Genomic DNA, 16,901 nt, shown 5'->3' with positions numbered 1-16,901 from the left:
AAAAATTCTTGGAAGTCTGTTTGGGGTATAAAATACCTATATATACACTTACAGGCAAAACTATAGACACAGGACTTTGCCACACACTTGGGAGCCACAGAGATATACTCCCATTGTTCCTTTGTAAATGTCCTTTCCAGTCTCTCTTTCCAATTTTGTCTAAGCTCCACTTATGGATTCTTATAGCCATCATGTAATATTTATATGCCCATCTAATTAACCCCTTTTAAGAAGCAGCTTCTGTTCTAGACTCAACAAAAGACACTACCAGACCTAGTCTTTTATTTAGCATTCCCCTGTCTCTTTCTCTTTGCCTGTACTCTGATACCAGTCCCTGGTAGGAAAGGCAGTCTCTAATCTACAGTCCAAACTTCTATTTGGCTTCATCTCACTCTATTACATTTTCCTCTCTTATTATCAGAAATACATTGGTTCCTTTTCCAATTTTCTCCAGTAAATTCCAGCCCCTTCTTGCCAATTTTCTATACCCCTGCTTGTAGGCATTCTTATTGGCAAAATTTCTTATCTCCATTCGCACACTGATTTAGTTTTTAGAATACTTTTTGCAATGGTATGAATATAATATTCTGCATGGTTGATGTTAGTCCCCTAAAGGATCTGCATCTAAAATCCTACTCTCTCCTAATTTCTTGAATGTCCATCTCTCCACATGTCATCATCATGTCTCTATATTTTGATAACTTTCTGTTGTGTTATTTATATGAGCCTTAGCTGCATAGCTCTAAAGTATCCATTTATATCAGGCATTCCTAAACCACCATTTGCTATGGAGTGGATCAACTTTTTCCATTTACCTCTTGCCCTCTTCCCCTCCTAAATAAATTCCTTCAGATCTTTATTGATTGTTGCCCACTGCTTCTTCTCTCAACCTCTAACCTCAGCATAAATAAGTCTTCAATAAATTTCCATGTGTTACTTTCTTTGGTTTCCACATTCCTCTGTATTAAACAAATTGACAGAAAATGTTCACAATATCTTTAATGCCTATATAGGATCTCTGGTTATTTTTCTTGCTATGGGCTCCTTAAGTTTGGCACCAAAAATGAACAATTAAGATGTTTCCTGTTATCCATTTTTAAACAGCTGTTCGAACACTACTTGACAATTTATCCAAGTATAATTCATTCTGTAGTAAAGTTTCTTTGGTGAGATAATGAAATAATTAAATATTTACCTATAGAGTGTACTGAATGTATTTTTTATGTTCAAAAGGAACTGTGAAATGGGATCAAGTGTGGGGGGGGGGGGGTTAGGTACCGAAACAAGCACAAAACTTCACCATATCATTCAAAGCAAGCATCTGCATGGGGAATGAACCCCCTCCCCTCCTCACACACAAATGCACACATATTCACATTCACATTTATACAATCAGATGTAGCAAGAGTATGCACTCAAGCACTTATGCTCACCCCCACACACACACACACACACACACACACACACACACACTGCCCCATGTAAAGCATTTACTCTCACTCCCCCTCCTTAACATAATACATTTCAGTGATGCTACAAAAAGGGGGATCTCCTTTGCAGTGGCCTTCACTGAATTAACTGTATTTCTGAATTCCTCTGCATTTGAAAAACTATTACAAAAACTGACTACTACTGTCCTAAAGGAAAAGAATCAAATGTATACTAAACCTTTGTGCAAGTCTGCTCAATTTCTTGAAATTTTATTGCTATCAGAATGTGTGAATACTGCAAAACATCACTTTTAGGGACACATAAATAGTATTTTAGCTCTAATGTTACACTAACATAATATGCTTATATTTTTTATAGTATATTCCATTTGCCAGTCTGCTTAAAAGTAATATGTAGTAGCTTGTTGTGAATCAAATGTGATAGAAGTTTCCAGCATTTTTGGGGGTTCTGAAGAATGTGTTGGCATATTTTTCTCTCAAGATATAATGGGTTTCCCAGCAGAATATTCTACTAAATATCATACAATTCATGCGAACGCTTAAGATACACAGTTGTGTCTTTGTCTTTGTTGCAAAAATCATACAAGTAGAAGTTGTAGGTGCTAAACCAGGCAGCTTCCCAGCAGAATTTTCTACTAAAATGCTTTGAATGGTACAATATTTAGTATAAAATTCTGCTGGAAAGGTGCCTGGTTTATCACCTACGACTTAAATGATTTTTGCTACAAAGGCAAAGAGACAAGTGTGTATCTTAAATGTTTGCATGACATTCCACTATAATTGGCAATATTTTAGCTTTTGTCTCCAAAGACTTCAAATGTAGGCATGTACATATAGTTCAGTTGTTTAGGATGCATCAGAACCAAGGCTCTGCAGGGAGGTAGCGATTCACAGAACTAACTAACACTAAAGAGCAGTGAGAAAAAAGGTGTGGGAATATACCTTTGTGGATGACCACAGCATGACATGCAAAGAAAAATGTGCAGTCTATTGAATGAGATGGACACGAGGCAATATAAAAGCAGCTCACAATTTATAGTCATGACGAGTGAAGGCAGGCAAGTGTCTGAGAATAAAGGCAAAAGCATAGCAAAATCCTTTGGAGTTGCAGCTGGTGAATATGCTTGCAGCAACACATGTAGCACGGCAGTATTTGATGCCCACGACCATCGTTAACCTCCATCTGGCTATCAGAATACTTCAGACATTTGACAAATTTCTAGTGCATGTAGATGGTCATATCCATTTCCCTAAAACTGCAGTGATGAGAGAAACTACCACGCATGGCTTCTATGACATCTCCATCGCCATGAAGTACTGAGAGCTATAGAATGCACACGAGTGCAATAAAAAAATCATCTGATGTCCAAATACAGCAGTAAAACCTATAGTAATGGTTATCATTCTATCAAGTCTCAGGTAGTATGTAACACACAGCAGCTGTATCTGCACAGCACTCTAGCAGTGCCCATGACTCCCATATCTAGGATCCAAGTTACCTGTATCTCCACTTTCTGTATGGTGACATTGACACTGACACCTACTAGGTAAGTGAAGGTACACAGGTACTTCCAAAAATCTATAGCCATATGCAGTATGTACTCATATCTCACTCCACATGTTCCTACTGTGTTTCAGATGATGCAGGATATCCACTGGAGCTCTGACTGAAAAAATCTATAAGGAATCTAAACAATATGGCCAAAATGCAATACAACACCATGCATGCACAAACTAGGAATATTATAGAGCAAGTGTTAGGCCTCCTGAATGCTTGATTCGACTGCTTACAGACATCTGGGGGCACTGCTGCATATCCTAGCACAGCCTGCAAGTTAACTGCCTGACTGTCAATGAGCTGAAACTGGATCTGCTGCACATCATAGACACATTCTAAACTAGATTGTAGTGAAGTGGTAGTTACGACTTATCATAATGCTGGATCCTTCTTGTGCCACTCTGTCCACTTTGACTTGTGGCTTTATCTGCCCTTGTGGCAGATCCAAGCTAGCTACTTCTTCACTACAGAGTTTTCTGCAGCATTCAAGCTCATGCTACTCTTTTCTGTAATTCCACTGTATCCTCACCATCCCTCGGATTGAGTTTGACCTCTAGGAGGCAGAATTGCAGAGGCAAATATGTTAAGGAAAGACTGGAGAGCATGCTTCAGCATTAGGTCTTGTGGGTCTATCCAGAGGTGTGGAAATGATAATGTGGATGTAGGATGGTGGGTCGGTGGTCTAGGATGATGAAGTGGAGCAATAAGGTTCTGGCATTATGACAAGTACATAACATCTGTATCCTGTATTGTCCCCTCTGTCTGACTTGACTTATGGGACAGAATCTCCAGCTACTTGGCTTCCTGGCTGGCCTCCTGACAGGATAGCCTTCATAGTATGCATTGTTGATCAAGTTGCTGAGGCACAGTTGTCATCTATAGAAGAGTTCCTGAAGAAGGCCACAGAGGTAGCAACTGACCTTGTGGAATGAACCTTAGATCTCAAGCCAAGGAATCGTATGCTCACACTTCATGTATTTTTTAAATAATCCTGACTCTTTCTCCACAATAATTAATTCAAAAGTTACACAAGCATTGAGCACAGCAACAACAGCAATAACATCAGCCTTACCCCAGTAGAAAGGAAATACTTTGACAACATTCAGAACAGGTTAATAAATAAGGAAAAATGGTTCAGATAAAAGTGTGTGCGTGTGTGTGTGTGTGTGTGTGTGTGTGTGTGTGTGTGTGTGTGTGTGTGTGTGTGTGTGTGTTGCATAGCTATGTGTTACAGGCAACCCATGAAAATAACAATTAATTGAATCTTGTCTTTTTAAGTCATATACATTAAAATACAGAGGTCTTAAACAGTAAAATTGCAATTCCACCCTTTTCGTTTGCAGAGAGTCAAACCATCCCACCTCCACTCCCACATTCCCACATCCCCGCTAACTTAAACAGACTAGCAGTCCTACAATAACATAATCAAATTTGGCACAATTCTGTTTAACAAGAATCCACTACTGCATAGCATTAGCTAACTTGAACTGGCTGTCTCTCCTCAAACCTCTTGAAATACAACCAGCTCAAAACAGCAAACAAAATCCTGTACCTTCCAAACTCCTACCACCCCCTCTCCCCACCACTTAATCGGTATAGTCCATCTTGCACTGTAATTACTCAGATAAGTATCTTGCAGTTGTAACTCCATCCAACAGCTGTATTGGTATCTCCCTGCATGGAAATGTTGTTGCCAAAATGTGGAACCCTACACCTGCCTCCTGTTGCAAATTACAAATGTTAATCTTCAAATCTGAAATCAGAGCCTAATTAATGCACAAACATGCCACGGTTTAGAACCCCAAGGATAGCAAAATCCTCACTCTTACACCCAGTGACCATTTATCCTTACTTAACAAAGCACAGTAACTTTCTACTATACTCATTTCCATGCTTGTGTGCAGTACTTAGGAATACTATAGCTTCTAAACTATAACATTCTATCTCATTCCTCGCTTGGCTCTCCCTCAGCTAACTATGTTAGAATTACAAACTCTAACTCAACCTATGCAATTAAGGTGACCCCCTCCTCACTCTCCCACTCCTATAATTCAACACCCTCACTCACTAAACTACCAGCCTAATCACCTATTACATCAATATTCTCCAGTTTCCTTTGAATACTACAAACTCTTTTCATAAAACCATTTTTAGTACAGTTTTTTCAAACATAGGTATAATCGTGACAAAGCAAAAGGCTCCAACGCATTGCTAGAGGTTAGGAATGGCACATATGAACAAGTAGCTGGTTAATAAAAAGGAACTAAATAAGAGGAATGAGATGCTTCCAACCAGGTCCGTCTTCACCTTGTAGGCCTACTAGGGCCACACCCCCAACTAGTCACTTCTCACTGGACATCTCTCAACCACGCCCCCTCCACAGTAGCATAAAAGCAGCACAGCAACAGCTCTCAGGTCATTCTGACCAGCGCTTGGGGAGCGCACAAATAGTCCTTTTTAGGACTCACACATAGCAAAAGAACCAAAGATCTGTTCAAGAAGAAGGACAACGCAGATCGACACCACCGCGGAACACTGAAGGACACAACAGCAGCTCTTCTCTGAGACCATTGTGTCCACAAAACAGCTCTTTTCAGATCTCACGTGGATCTGCACCTTACACCAAACAGCTCTTCTCAGAGCTCACAGTACACCAAACAGCTCTTCTCAGAGCTCACAGTGATCTGTGAAAGCTCTGGTAAGAGCAACCGGAGACACATTGAAGAATAAAACAAAAAAGTTCTTATTAGAGCCACCACCAACACCCGAACGGGCATTCAAAACACAAATCGGCCCTTCTTAGAGCTCACAGAAATCTGTATCAGCTTCGGTAAGACCAGCCAGAGGCACAGACACAGCTTTGGTGAACCAAACAAAACAGTTCTTTTTAGAACTACCACATCTGCCCGAAAAGGGCATTCTAAACACAAAACAGCTCTTCTCAGAGCTCATAGAGATCTGTAACAGCTCTATATAGAGCTCCAGCTGCCCACAGGGCTAAAACAGCTCTTTTTAGAGCTAGCTCCACCACCGACTGCATGTGGAAATCTGTTCACCGTTTAGGATCAAGAGTGAAAGGCTTTATAAAACCATTTCTTGAAAATGACCCATGTGTCCATTGAATCCAATGTGCATAATCCTCTGTAAAATTATTGTGTCTGTTGTAACTTGTAAAATTATTGTTTCTTCTCTCTTAATTTTAAGCAATTGAAATCTTTACTTTTATAATTAACTAATATAAATAAATCCTCAGTACTGACTTCCAAACATATGATTGTAAATGTACACATATAATTGTATTAATTCTGCTGTAAATGTATGCGGACCTTTTCTCCTGGGCCTCTACTGAAAAGGATCTTTTACCCAGTCAGACTTTCCTGGTTAACAAAAGCAAACAAACAAATACAACAAAAAATAAACTCTGAGATTACATGATACCAGGAAAAAGGTAAAAATAATCTTTCCTGGGTACTCTGCAATCTTACCTTTGCCAATTGATTCAAACAATTTTATAAGAGTGCACTTTCATGGCAAGCCATGTTGTGCACATGTATATCATTTTTTTAAATATATAGGATAAGCAAAAAAGGTTATTTTTTGACTAAATGTCAATTTATTTGTTTATTTAATTATTGACATTTTATTTCAACAGAGGTCCAGGAAGAAAAGACCCAAAATATTACAAAAACCCAATAAAATAATTTTACGGTCTTAAGAATAATACAAAACTATCTACAGTTTAAATAAGTATACCAAATTAGATATAAAACATTGGTTAACAATAGATACCTCTTTTATGACAATGATTTAATATTTAGAGAAATTTTAGCTAGTTTATAGAGAAAATAAAGGTAAGTTAGTATTATACAAAAAGGAATTGCAATATGAAGTGACAGAAAAACAGGGTTAAGACATGTCTATAAAGTCAGAGGAGAGAATTTGATTTAAACATGGAAGTGAGCAAAGAAGGGGGAGTAAGGAGGTATAATGTATAAAAAGGCACTTGTTCATATTTAGAGATAAAACCCAAACTGAGATTAATGAATAACAGATCAAGATTTTGGCTAGGAAGTCTTTCGGAATGTTTTTAAAAGACTGGAGGGAGAGTGTTGATCTAGTGGATACAGGTCAGGAGTTCCTGGCATTAACAACAATGCATGAGTATACACAATGCACAGCAGATTTGAAAGGATTGTGGAGAGAGAGGAGTTTTTGGTAACTGGATTGCAATGACCAATTGGGAACATAATTGTGTAGATTGGTAATTAACGATGGACAAGCAAGTGGATATTGGATAATTGTATAAGTAGCAAAACGCTGTGTATATGGTAGTTGGTGTAGTTCTAAGCAGTTTAGACTTCTTAGTGCTACATGGTGGTGGATTCTGGAAGGGGTATTAGCTGCAAATTTAGCCACTTTATTAAAGCATTGTTCAAGTTTTGATTTTGGTGGTGCCTGGAATATAGTAAGGATGGGTGCACCATAAAGCTGTGAGGGGGAGAGGTAAGTAGTAGGAAGGGTAGTTTTAATTGTGCCCATGAAAAACGTTTTTGACTCTGTAAAGCATCCCTAGTTTTTGATGAGTTTTTATGCAATTTCGTACATGCAGGTCAAATTTAAGATTATCATCCACTAGCATCCTTAACAAATTGCTATGAGAAGTGACTTCAGTGGTTGGATTACTAAGAGAGAGGATTTTAATTGTGTCTTTTCAAGAGAGAGGAATTTGATGGGGTAGAAGTAGTTGTTATTTTTTTGGGGGGGTGAGTTCAGCATGAGTCATGGGTTACAAAGTTATGTTTCGCTTAAAGCTTCCTGAGTAATTTTTTGGAGATGTGCCAGTTTGTCAAATGTGCACACGAGTGTAGTTATCGGTGTATTGTATTAGGGAGGTCTGTTGTATGGATGTGTGGAGGGTGTTGGTGAGAATGCTAAAGAGGAAGGGACTAAGGTTCGAGCCTTGTGGTACATCAGTGGTGACTGGGAGGTATGGAGAGAAGGTGGAGTGCCATTTTGCTGACTTAGCTTTTGAACCATAAAAGAGTGGCCTAAAATAGACCTAGTGAGGAAATTTGAAGTAGAAATTTGCTATGATAGACTAGTTTGCTGTTATCTCTAGCTTTAATCACAGTATCTATAAAGGTTAGAAGTACAGTGTTAGTACTATGAAAGGGATAGAAGCCATGTTGTGTGGGGGTAGGAGTTCTTCCTACAGAAAATAGTTTGGCAATTGTTTTTGAATACATTTTTCAAATATTTTGGAGAGGGAAGTTAAGATTGCTTTAGGTCTAAAGTTAGTAATGTCTGTTAAATTTCCCCCTTTGTGTATAAGGATAACATCTGATTGTTTTTCCAGAGAGGGAGAGTGGACATGCGATTCCTGGCTGACTTATTTATAAGGAATGAAACAGAAAAGACAATGCTAATGGCTGCTATTTTTAGGTACTTACTTGGAAGGTCATTAGCTGAAGTAGAGCGTGAGTTTGTTTAAGAGTAGTTTTATATAGGATGTGGGCACAGGTTATAAGATGAAAGTAGTGATATATGACTGCTGGGGAATCCATGGCTACAGATGCTATACTATCTACTAAATAAAAGTTGAATTATATTGCAGTTAAAAATGATGAGTTATTGGAAGAGGGATTAAAGATGAATTTTTAGCCAAGATGTATGATTTTTTTAATGGCTGACTAGATTTTTTTAGAGATGGCTTTACTATTGTTCTGAATGTTGTCATGGTACAGGTTGTTATTCATTTATTTGCTTTTTAGTATGGTTGCGGAGCATTCTGAAATTTTTGAGATATCGTGGTTTTATATTTTTGCCATTCTTTCCACTTCAAGAAAATAAATACTAAGTCACTTTTCTGAAGAAGACCTGAGTGCTGGAGGACCACAATTGTTGCAGATGGTGGCAAACAAGATCTGTGGAACTGTGAGGACGTAGGTACATTATGGGAGAGCTAAGGAACTTGAGAGCTGTAGAAAGCTCTGCAGTGCAGAAGTTACCAACATGGATTTGCTATATGGGTGGATAACCTCATAAGTCAAGGAGAAAAAAGGGGACAATTCAAGATTTGCAGGTTAAGGATAGGGCCACTTGCAGATAAAATGTAATGTACTTTGCAAACTCATACAAGTCAGACTGAAGCCTGATACTCATTTTAATTACATCAGTCAGCCACAGCAGTGGAATTGATTTACTTCTAATGCACTTGGTGCATAAAATGTTGCAGTCTACCAGAAACACATGTCTTATAACATTGACCTGTGATTCAAAAATGCCATTTCTGCTTTCTAAGTATCTATTTCTGGCTTTGTTTGAATGCTGAGTAAGCAATTTGCAGTGGGTTGCAAGCTGTTTGTGCTTACCCCCAACTTTGTTTACATCACTTTCAGACATCCTAACTTTTTTAAAGTTATTTAAGTTGCTTATGATCCCAGCTCATAGACTGTGGACACAGGTAAGCAGAATTCATTCTAAGACTTTGTCCTTATAATGTAAATACAAAAGTTAACTTCTAGAATAGAGAGTAATTTCACCATATGAAGTAGAGGGAGCAGATGTGAAAGCCTCAGTACTGTACATATCGGTCTTAGGTATAAAATAAGATGATCAGTAACAACGGCACTTTTCTCCCTGTCTGCTGTTCAAGCGCTAGAAAATATAGTTCACATATAAAAAATAATGCTTAAAAGCACCATAGCCATGCTCATGGTGTACATACAGGTTTAAAAATTTGGAAGAAAGAAAAATAAGTTTTTGGAAGATGGGGAGGAAGAAAAACAGTTTACTAATCTTCTGCAACTGTAATTATCTTAAACTGGAAGTTAAAATTCAGCAGAATAAATAATTGTGATATTGCTTCTTATAAAGACTTGCCATGGGAATCATAAACACCAGAAATGCCCCAGCTTCTCTCAAGCACAGACAGACCTGTCATTGTACTGCAGCAGAAGTTAAACCTAATGCTTATTAGTAGCCCTTCCTGCATTTTAAAAGCAACCCCTCAACCCATCCACCCTGGCTATCAGTCTTAGATCTGGTTTCATTTTAACAGAACACACATCTCCCACTACAGCTGCAATGATTATTCGCAGAAGTTTTGTACTAATAAGAATCATCAGTGCTGCCTTACCTCTGGTAGCATTTTTGTTTCGAAGCAGAACCCATTCCCACCTCTCTCATCTTTCCTCAAAGGAAGACTGGGGTCCAACACCCACACACTCACCTAGTCATGTTGAAAGCAGCTCAAGACTCCTAGCAATACCCCCATTAGCCCACATATTATGGCCCAACAGGTGAAGAAAATTATTAGTACCTCTTGGCCATATCCTACCACTCATGATGTCATTGGGACCTATAAAAGCAATCATATCTCAACTTAACTTTCAATATAATATCAAGGCATCAACAGCATAGAACTGAAAATTGCCCTTTTCCATCTTCTCCAGACAGTGCCCCCCCCCCCTGCTTATCAGCTGTTATTAAAATGCCACACTAACGGAAAAATTAATATCTCTCAACTTGTACCATGCAGAATTTGGCATTTATATCATAAGTACTGCAGTATTAAGAGACAGTTCATACAGGAGAGCTTGCAGTACCAGGAAACCATTGGTTTGGGGCAAGAATGTGATATAAAAGAAATTGAGCAAGAGGGAGTATACAGATATTTGTAATTGATGAAGGATCAACAATAAAACATTAACAATGTGAATAAAACTTAGTAAGGAATATTTTGAAAGACTTAAATTAATCCTGAAAACAGCATTGACGTCTATGAACAAAATTCAAGCTATAAACCAATTTGCTCTTTCTGTCCTAACTTACAGTTCTGGAGTAATTGACTGGCCCCAAAACGTGTTGGATAGATTAGACAGGAAAACAAGAACTATGCTTCATGCTCACCAAATGATTTATAAAAATCCTTGAAATTGGTTACATGTATAGATCTGCAGTTATGGGACTGCACACATATCTGCTGACCTCACAAGACCCAAACATAGAGAAAGTTTTGAAACATGAGGGAATAAATCTAAGATGACTTTCCTGCCTAGTCTAGCAGAAGCATATCTGTATCAGACAAGAATATAAATCAAACTAGAAGTAGATAAAAATCAGACAGCAACTGAATGTGCCAAAAAACAAAAGAAAGAATATAAGGTGAAGGACCAGATTAGAAAGCAAGAAATGTGGAACCTGAATAAATATAGTTGCAAGTATAGAAAACGTCTGGAAGAAACTCATGTTGATCAGTACTGAACACAGGAATGGTTAAGGAGAGGATAATTCAAAGGAAAAGATGAAAGGCTAATATTGGTGGCCCAAGTTAGTTTATTTCTGTAGCAAACAAGTCAGTGTGGTTTACACCTATCAAGGTGTAGGTAGGACAGTGCAGTGGTGCAGCTGTAGCATTGTCACCTCTGGTTCGATTCTTGACTGGGGTGCCTTCTGTGTGGAGTCTGCATGTCTTCCCTGCATTCTGTGGGTTTCCTCCCATGTTATGAAGACAAGCACCTAGAGTGTTTCTCCCTGGGCCTTTGCTATAAATTGGCTCTGTTCCAAGTTGGACTTTCCTGGTAAACAAATGTTAAATAAAATAAATCAAACAAAACTTTCTGTGACATGACAGTTTCCAAATAATTAGTCATACTTTGTCCTATACTTGCTAAGTAAACTTCTGTTCCAGATTCTTACTTGAATTTTGACATATTTCGAACAATGGACTCAACAGCGTACTCCATTTTTCTTCTGACTACCTCTGATTCTTGCCCTACCATACTACTCCTGAACTGCATGGAGGTGAAGCAAAGAGTCGATTTGCATACCTCTGTTAATAAGCTTTATACTGAGAAAATCTGCGATAGGTAGAGGGCTGTCATTCCAATCAGAATTATTATTTCTGTTATTCATACTCCAGAATTTCTAGCTGCACAAAATGTAAACTAGCTTCTGCTGCTCATAGCCATTTTATGAATCTGCTACTTATAAGGACTTTGAGATCCTCCTATATTGTAATATTTATTAAAAGTGTAATGAGTGTTGCTGCTCATTTTGCACAGGAGACCAAAAAGGAGCTATTTTCCAAAAATGTTAACGTTTAGAGAGTTTGATGTTAAAATATGTAAATAAAGGAATGCAAAGTGAAATATCTTTTCTGATATTAGCACAATTTTAATTTTTTAATTCTTTTTATCTCAACAGGTTCATATTCTCTTGCAGTTCGGCATAGGCAAGTAAAACATTATCGTATATCCCGCCTACCTAACAATTGGTACTATATTTCTCCACGGCTTACATTTCAGTGCCTTGAAGATCTTGTTACTCACTACTCAGGTAAATAGTTTGAAATACCTTTTATTAATAAATGGTGAGAATAAAATGTGCTGTATATCTGATGTATAGACTGTCATGGAATATTCAGAACATGGTTAGCACAATTCATTGGGTCTATATTATAAGACTGAAACTTTAGGAACTGGAATACCTAAAGCTCGATCTGTAAATATCAAACACTAAAAACCACGAACGGCCACTTCTGCAAATTTTTCGTCAGGGAAAGAATTCACTTGGAATTCCAAATCCAGCCCAACAAAAAGGTGAATTAATAAAGCTCTGAGAGGACAAACTTGGATCAAAAATTTAATACATAGACACCATTAACGCTCACAAAAATACGTTTTCGTTTGCATACACTTCATCAGATGCAGGCTTGAATTAAACTCCTTCTATATATACTATTTCTCTTACATATCAACCAATGAAAAGTGAACCAATTAATGAATTTTGATTTACTAGTGTTTTCTTTGCTATTTTGATTTAAAAGAATTCACTTGGCCGTTATGCAGATTTTGCTCTTTTGTCCAAAGTAGAACGATCTCAGAGTTGGTATATTTAGTTAGGGGGTGTGGGGGGCACAGCCCCCCCACTTGATTTGGATTTAAAAGTTTGTTTTTTTCATACAGACAAGGGAATTCTTTCCTTGTGTGGAAGTGGCCATTCATAGTTTTTGGCTTTCAATATTTGCAGATCGAGCTTTAGGTATTCGAGTACCTAAAGTTTTGATCTCGTAATAAAGACCCAATTCATTTTGCACTTACTGTCATTGTTGTTGTATTGATTTTTTAAGGCTGTTTTGGCCTTTGCCTGCTGACCATCAAGCTTTTCCCCTACTGGATTTGAGCACATTCACTCCCTCTCCCCTGGAGTGGCACCAGTGTCAGAGCAACAGCCAACTTCAAGGGCTGTCATTCAGGTATCCATGGAGATGTTTTATGCCTTTGCCAGTATTTCAACAATGGTGGCATTGCTAAGTGAGGACCACAACCCTTCCCCTCAAGGCTAACATGTGCACTAGCATCACCATGTTGTGCCCTATGCCCTCACTGTATTTGTGCATACACTCTTGTCACTATGTTGTGTCCTAAGCCTTCCCTGTGCATGTTTATGCTTACATCCACACACTAATAAAGGTAGCATCACTTGTTTGGTTTCACCAAGCTACATTACCAGTCCTTGACATGCGGGTGCCATGTAAGCCTCCTACTGCATGGTAACAAGAGATGGGTAAGCCAGGATCAGCCACTCACTCCCACCCACCCAGTTCTAGTTCTTCCAGTGCTCAGGCTGTTATTCAAACTCAGATCATCTGGATCAGAGGCATGGCTTTATCCTTCTATACCAACAAGCAGGATACTACCTGACAGTGACCATTTGTCCATTGCTTTTATTTTTTAATTTGAATGATCTGAAAATCAAAAATGGAATTGTTGTATAAAGGAGCAGAGGCACATATGCTGGTTGCATTTTGTGTATTAAGTTTTCAGAATGCGCATTTAAAATACAAATTGTCAAACTGAATGCAATTCACACATAATTTGTAGTACACTTACACAGGGATGGATTCAGCAGACTGCTGTCACTATCTAGGAGACATATTGCAAATACCGACTAGCATGCTGAGTAAAAAGAAGCACGTGAAAGAAACAAACAGCTGTCTTTTTTCAAAACCAAGTACCTATCAAAATCATGAGTTGAGACACATTACAGCCCTTTGCTGGGTGGACTGATACCAGTGTAGTCCACCTATGAATTCTGGCATCATAGCACATCCGCAGTACTAAATCTCAGTCTGATAGACAGCATTAAACAAGTGACTGCAACCAGTCAAATGTAAAGCAGCTGACACAATATTGTAAACTACCATAATATCAAACCTAGTAAAGACCGCAAAAAGAAAGCACATTCCTTTTGAGATCTTTACACTAAAACACCATCCATAACACTAACCCTTTGTCTAATCAGTGGTAGAGTGATGGAAAGGGTTTTTTTTTTTAAGTTGAGTTATAGGGTTAGGGCAAGGTTAGGTTATGGATTACTAAGGTGGTGCGGGGGAGGTTGCCAACACTAACCATAATGTTACAGTTCCGTAACACTACCACAAAATAAGACAATCTCAGACACACACACACACACACACACACACAAATACACACACACACACACATATGTATATATATATATATATATATATATATATATATATATATATATATATATATATATATATATCGAGAGAGAGAGAAAGATACATGCATGCACACAAATATGTACACACACATGCACACTATATATATATATATATATATATATATATATATATATATATATATATATATATATATATATACACATAGGTCTACTTTGAATCACTGAAAACTAATTTCACTGAATTTCAAAACATTCACACCAAATTGCTGAAAGCTAAAATCACTGAAAACTCATTTCACTGAATGTAAGTACTGTTGGGCAACTAAAATGTATATGCCCTTTTCCCCACTGTAGTGCGATCCTGGAGTTAGTCTATATAGTTAGGGGGGGAGGGAGGCACTTTTCATTTTATATTGTTAGCTTTCAGTGAAATGAGATTCATAAATATAAAAGCTAAGTAGGTGGGGAGGGAAAAGCCCCCCAACTATATATACTAACTCCAGGGTCACACTATAGTGGGGAAAAGGGCATATACATTTTATTTGCCCAACAGTACTTACATTCAGTGAAATGTGATTCAGTGAAATGAGTTTACAGTGATTCAAGTAGAACCATAAGTATATATCTATATATATATGTATATATATATATATATATATATATATATATATATATATATGTGTGTATATATATATATATATATATATATATATATTTATATATATATATATATATATATATATATATATATATATAGAAGTACACACACACACACACACACATATATATATATATATATATATATATATATACACATACGTATGTACGGGTCTACTTCACATAACCGAATGCACAAATGTTCGAAATTCATATGGCCGAGACCATATGATAGAACATTTGAATGTTCCAAAATGTGAACTAGACCCATAAAAATAAAAAAACACACATTAAACTTTTTTTTGAGTCAGGACTGACTGACATATGTGAGAGGTTCAAGGCTAGAGCTTATAAGGATGTTGACGCTTTGTGGGCTTTCTACATTGAGAGAAGGTGGTGCTGTTCCCTATTTTGATGATATGGTAGGGAACCCTTTAGTTAGTGGACATGGTGGCCCTGAGAGTCGATCTGGATTGGAGAACTGTTTTAGGATACCATTGTACTATACGAAGGATGTGGGTAAGATAAGGGATGTGATTAGATCCCATTGGGGTGTCCTGGCACTGGACCCTGATCTGAGGGACTTAGTAGCCATTGCACCACAGTTTGTATATAAGAATAAGTCAAATTTGAAGAAATTGTTGTGCTACCCTAGAGTAGAACATGAGGATCGTGAGAGAGTAGGGACCATTCCTTGTGGTCAGTGCAATTATTGTGGGTATATTGATACTGATGTTAGTTTTGTCCATCCTGTCCATGGCACTAGATACAAGGTTAGGGTATTTGCTGATTGCATGTCTACACATGTGGTTTACCTCACTTCCTGTTCAAACTGCAATGCGTTTTATGTTGGCAAGACGGACAGGAAGCTGAGGGAATAAATAAGGGAGCATGTATATCAGATTAGGATCCGATCTGATGTGAATGCCCTTTCTAAGCATGTTTTGGCCACCAATGACACACACACATTTAGTTTTCAAGTTTTGGATGTTGTATTAAGTAGTTTCAGGGGTGGGGATCTGAAGAATAACACCGAGACCTCTGAGTCTAAGTGGATCATTAGACTTAGAGCGAATATATATATCCAGGGCTTAATGAGAAAGTACCGCTTAAGCCCTTTCTGAAGTCTAGGAGGTTGAGGTAGACACATCCCTTTTGGGGCATGTTGTTGTTTTTTGGGACAAAGGTTCATTTCTAGATTTTGGTACTTGATCAGCATGAAGTATCATATATTTTTTTATATGTTTTATGTAAATGTGTTTTGATATATAAATATGCTATGCCTTTAAGGTTTTTAATGATTTTTGCGCCTTTTTCATTTATAAAATCAGCTGTTATGTGGATTTGTATGGTCTGAGGAAGCCTTCTTAGGTGAAAGCACTTACCACGTTGTTCATTGTTCCTGAATAAACCTGTTTTTTTACTATTGTGCTGCTGCTTTCTGAGTACATTTTATCCTGCTCTGGATCACGTAATTTTTTTGGATATTGTTTATGTTCTCCTGCCTTGTTTTGCTCTTGCACCTTATTGTGTTGCATTTTTATATATCCAGATTATTTGTGGTGCATAGAGCGTTCACTCCGTGAGGAGCGACTTTCACTGGAGTAGCAATATGAAGAAAGGTCAAACTTAAGGAATTTTCTTCAGTAGAAGTTCTGAAATGAGTAGTTTCAGTGAACAATTATTTTACAGTTGATTTGTATCTTATGAAAAATATATATTTTATACCCATATTTGTCCAT

The 16,901-nt window shown here is 37.6% G+C and overlaps 2 protein-coding genes across 2 annotated transcripts in view; one reads left to right on the top strand and one right to left on the bottom strand.

The window, feature by feature from the left end:
* The window catches only part of TG (thyroglobulin), a 2,464,750-nt gene that overhangs the window by 929,227 nt on the left and 1,518,622 nt on the right, over nucleotides 1-16,901 (bottom strand). The gene's annotated exons all lie outside the window — the stretch shown is intronic.
* SLA (Src like adaptor) overlaps nucleotides 1-16,901 on the top strand; it is a 243,849-nt gene that overhangs the window by 201,244 nt on the left and 25,704 nt on the right. The window contains exon 6 of the mRNA XM_044066936.1: nucleotides 12,217-12,348. Coding sequence (XP_043922871.1) covers nucleotides 12,217-12,348 — 132 coding nt within the window. The remainder of the gene's footprint in view (nucleotides 1-12,216; nucleotides 12,349-16,901) is intronic.

Source organism: Protopterus annectens, chromosome 3.part1, assembly GCF_019279795.1.
Source record: "Protopterus annectens isolate FY-2018-M chromosome 3.part1, PAN1.0, whole genome shotgun sequence".
Classification (NCBI taxonomy): Eukaryota; Metazoa; Chordata; order Ceratodontiformes; family Protopteridae; genus Protopterus; species Protopterus annectens.
The sequence above is the reverse complement of the archived record's forward strand: the minus strand, read 5'-3'. Positions and strand labels throughout refer to the sequence as shown.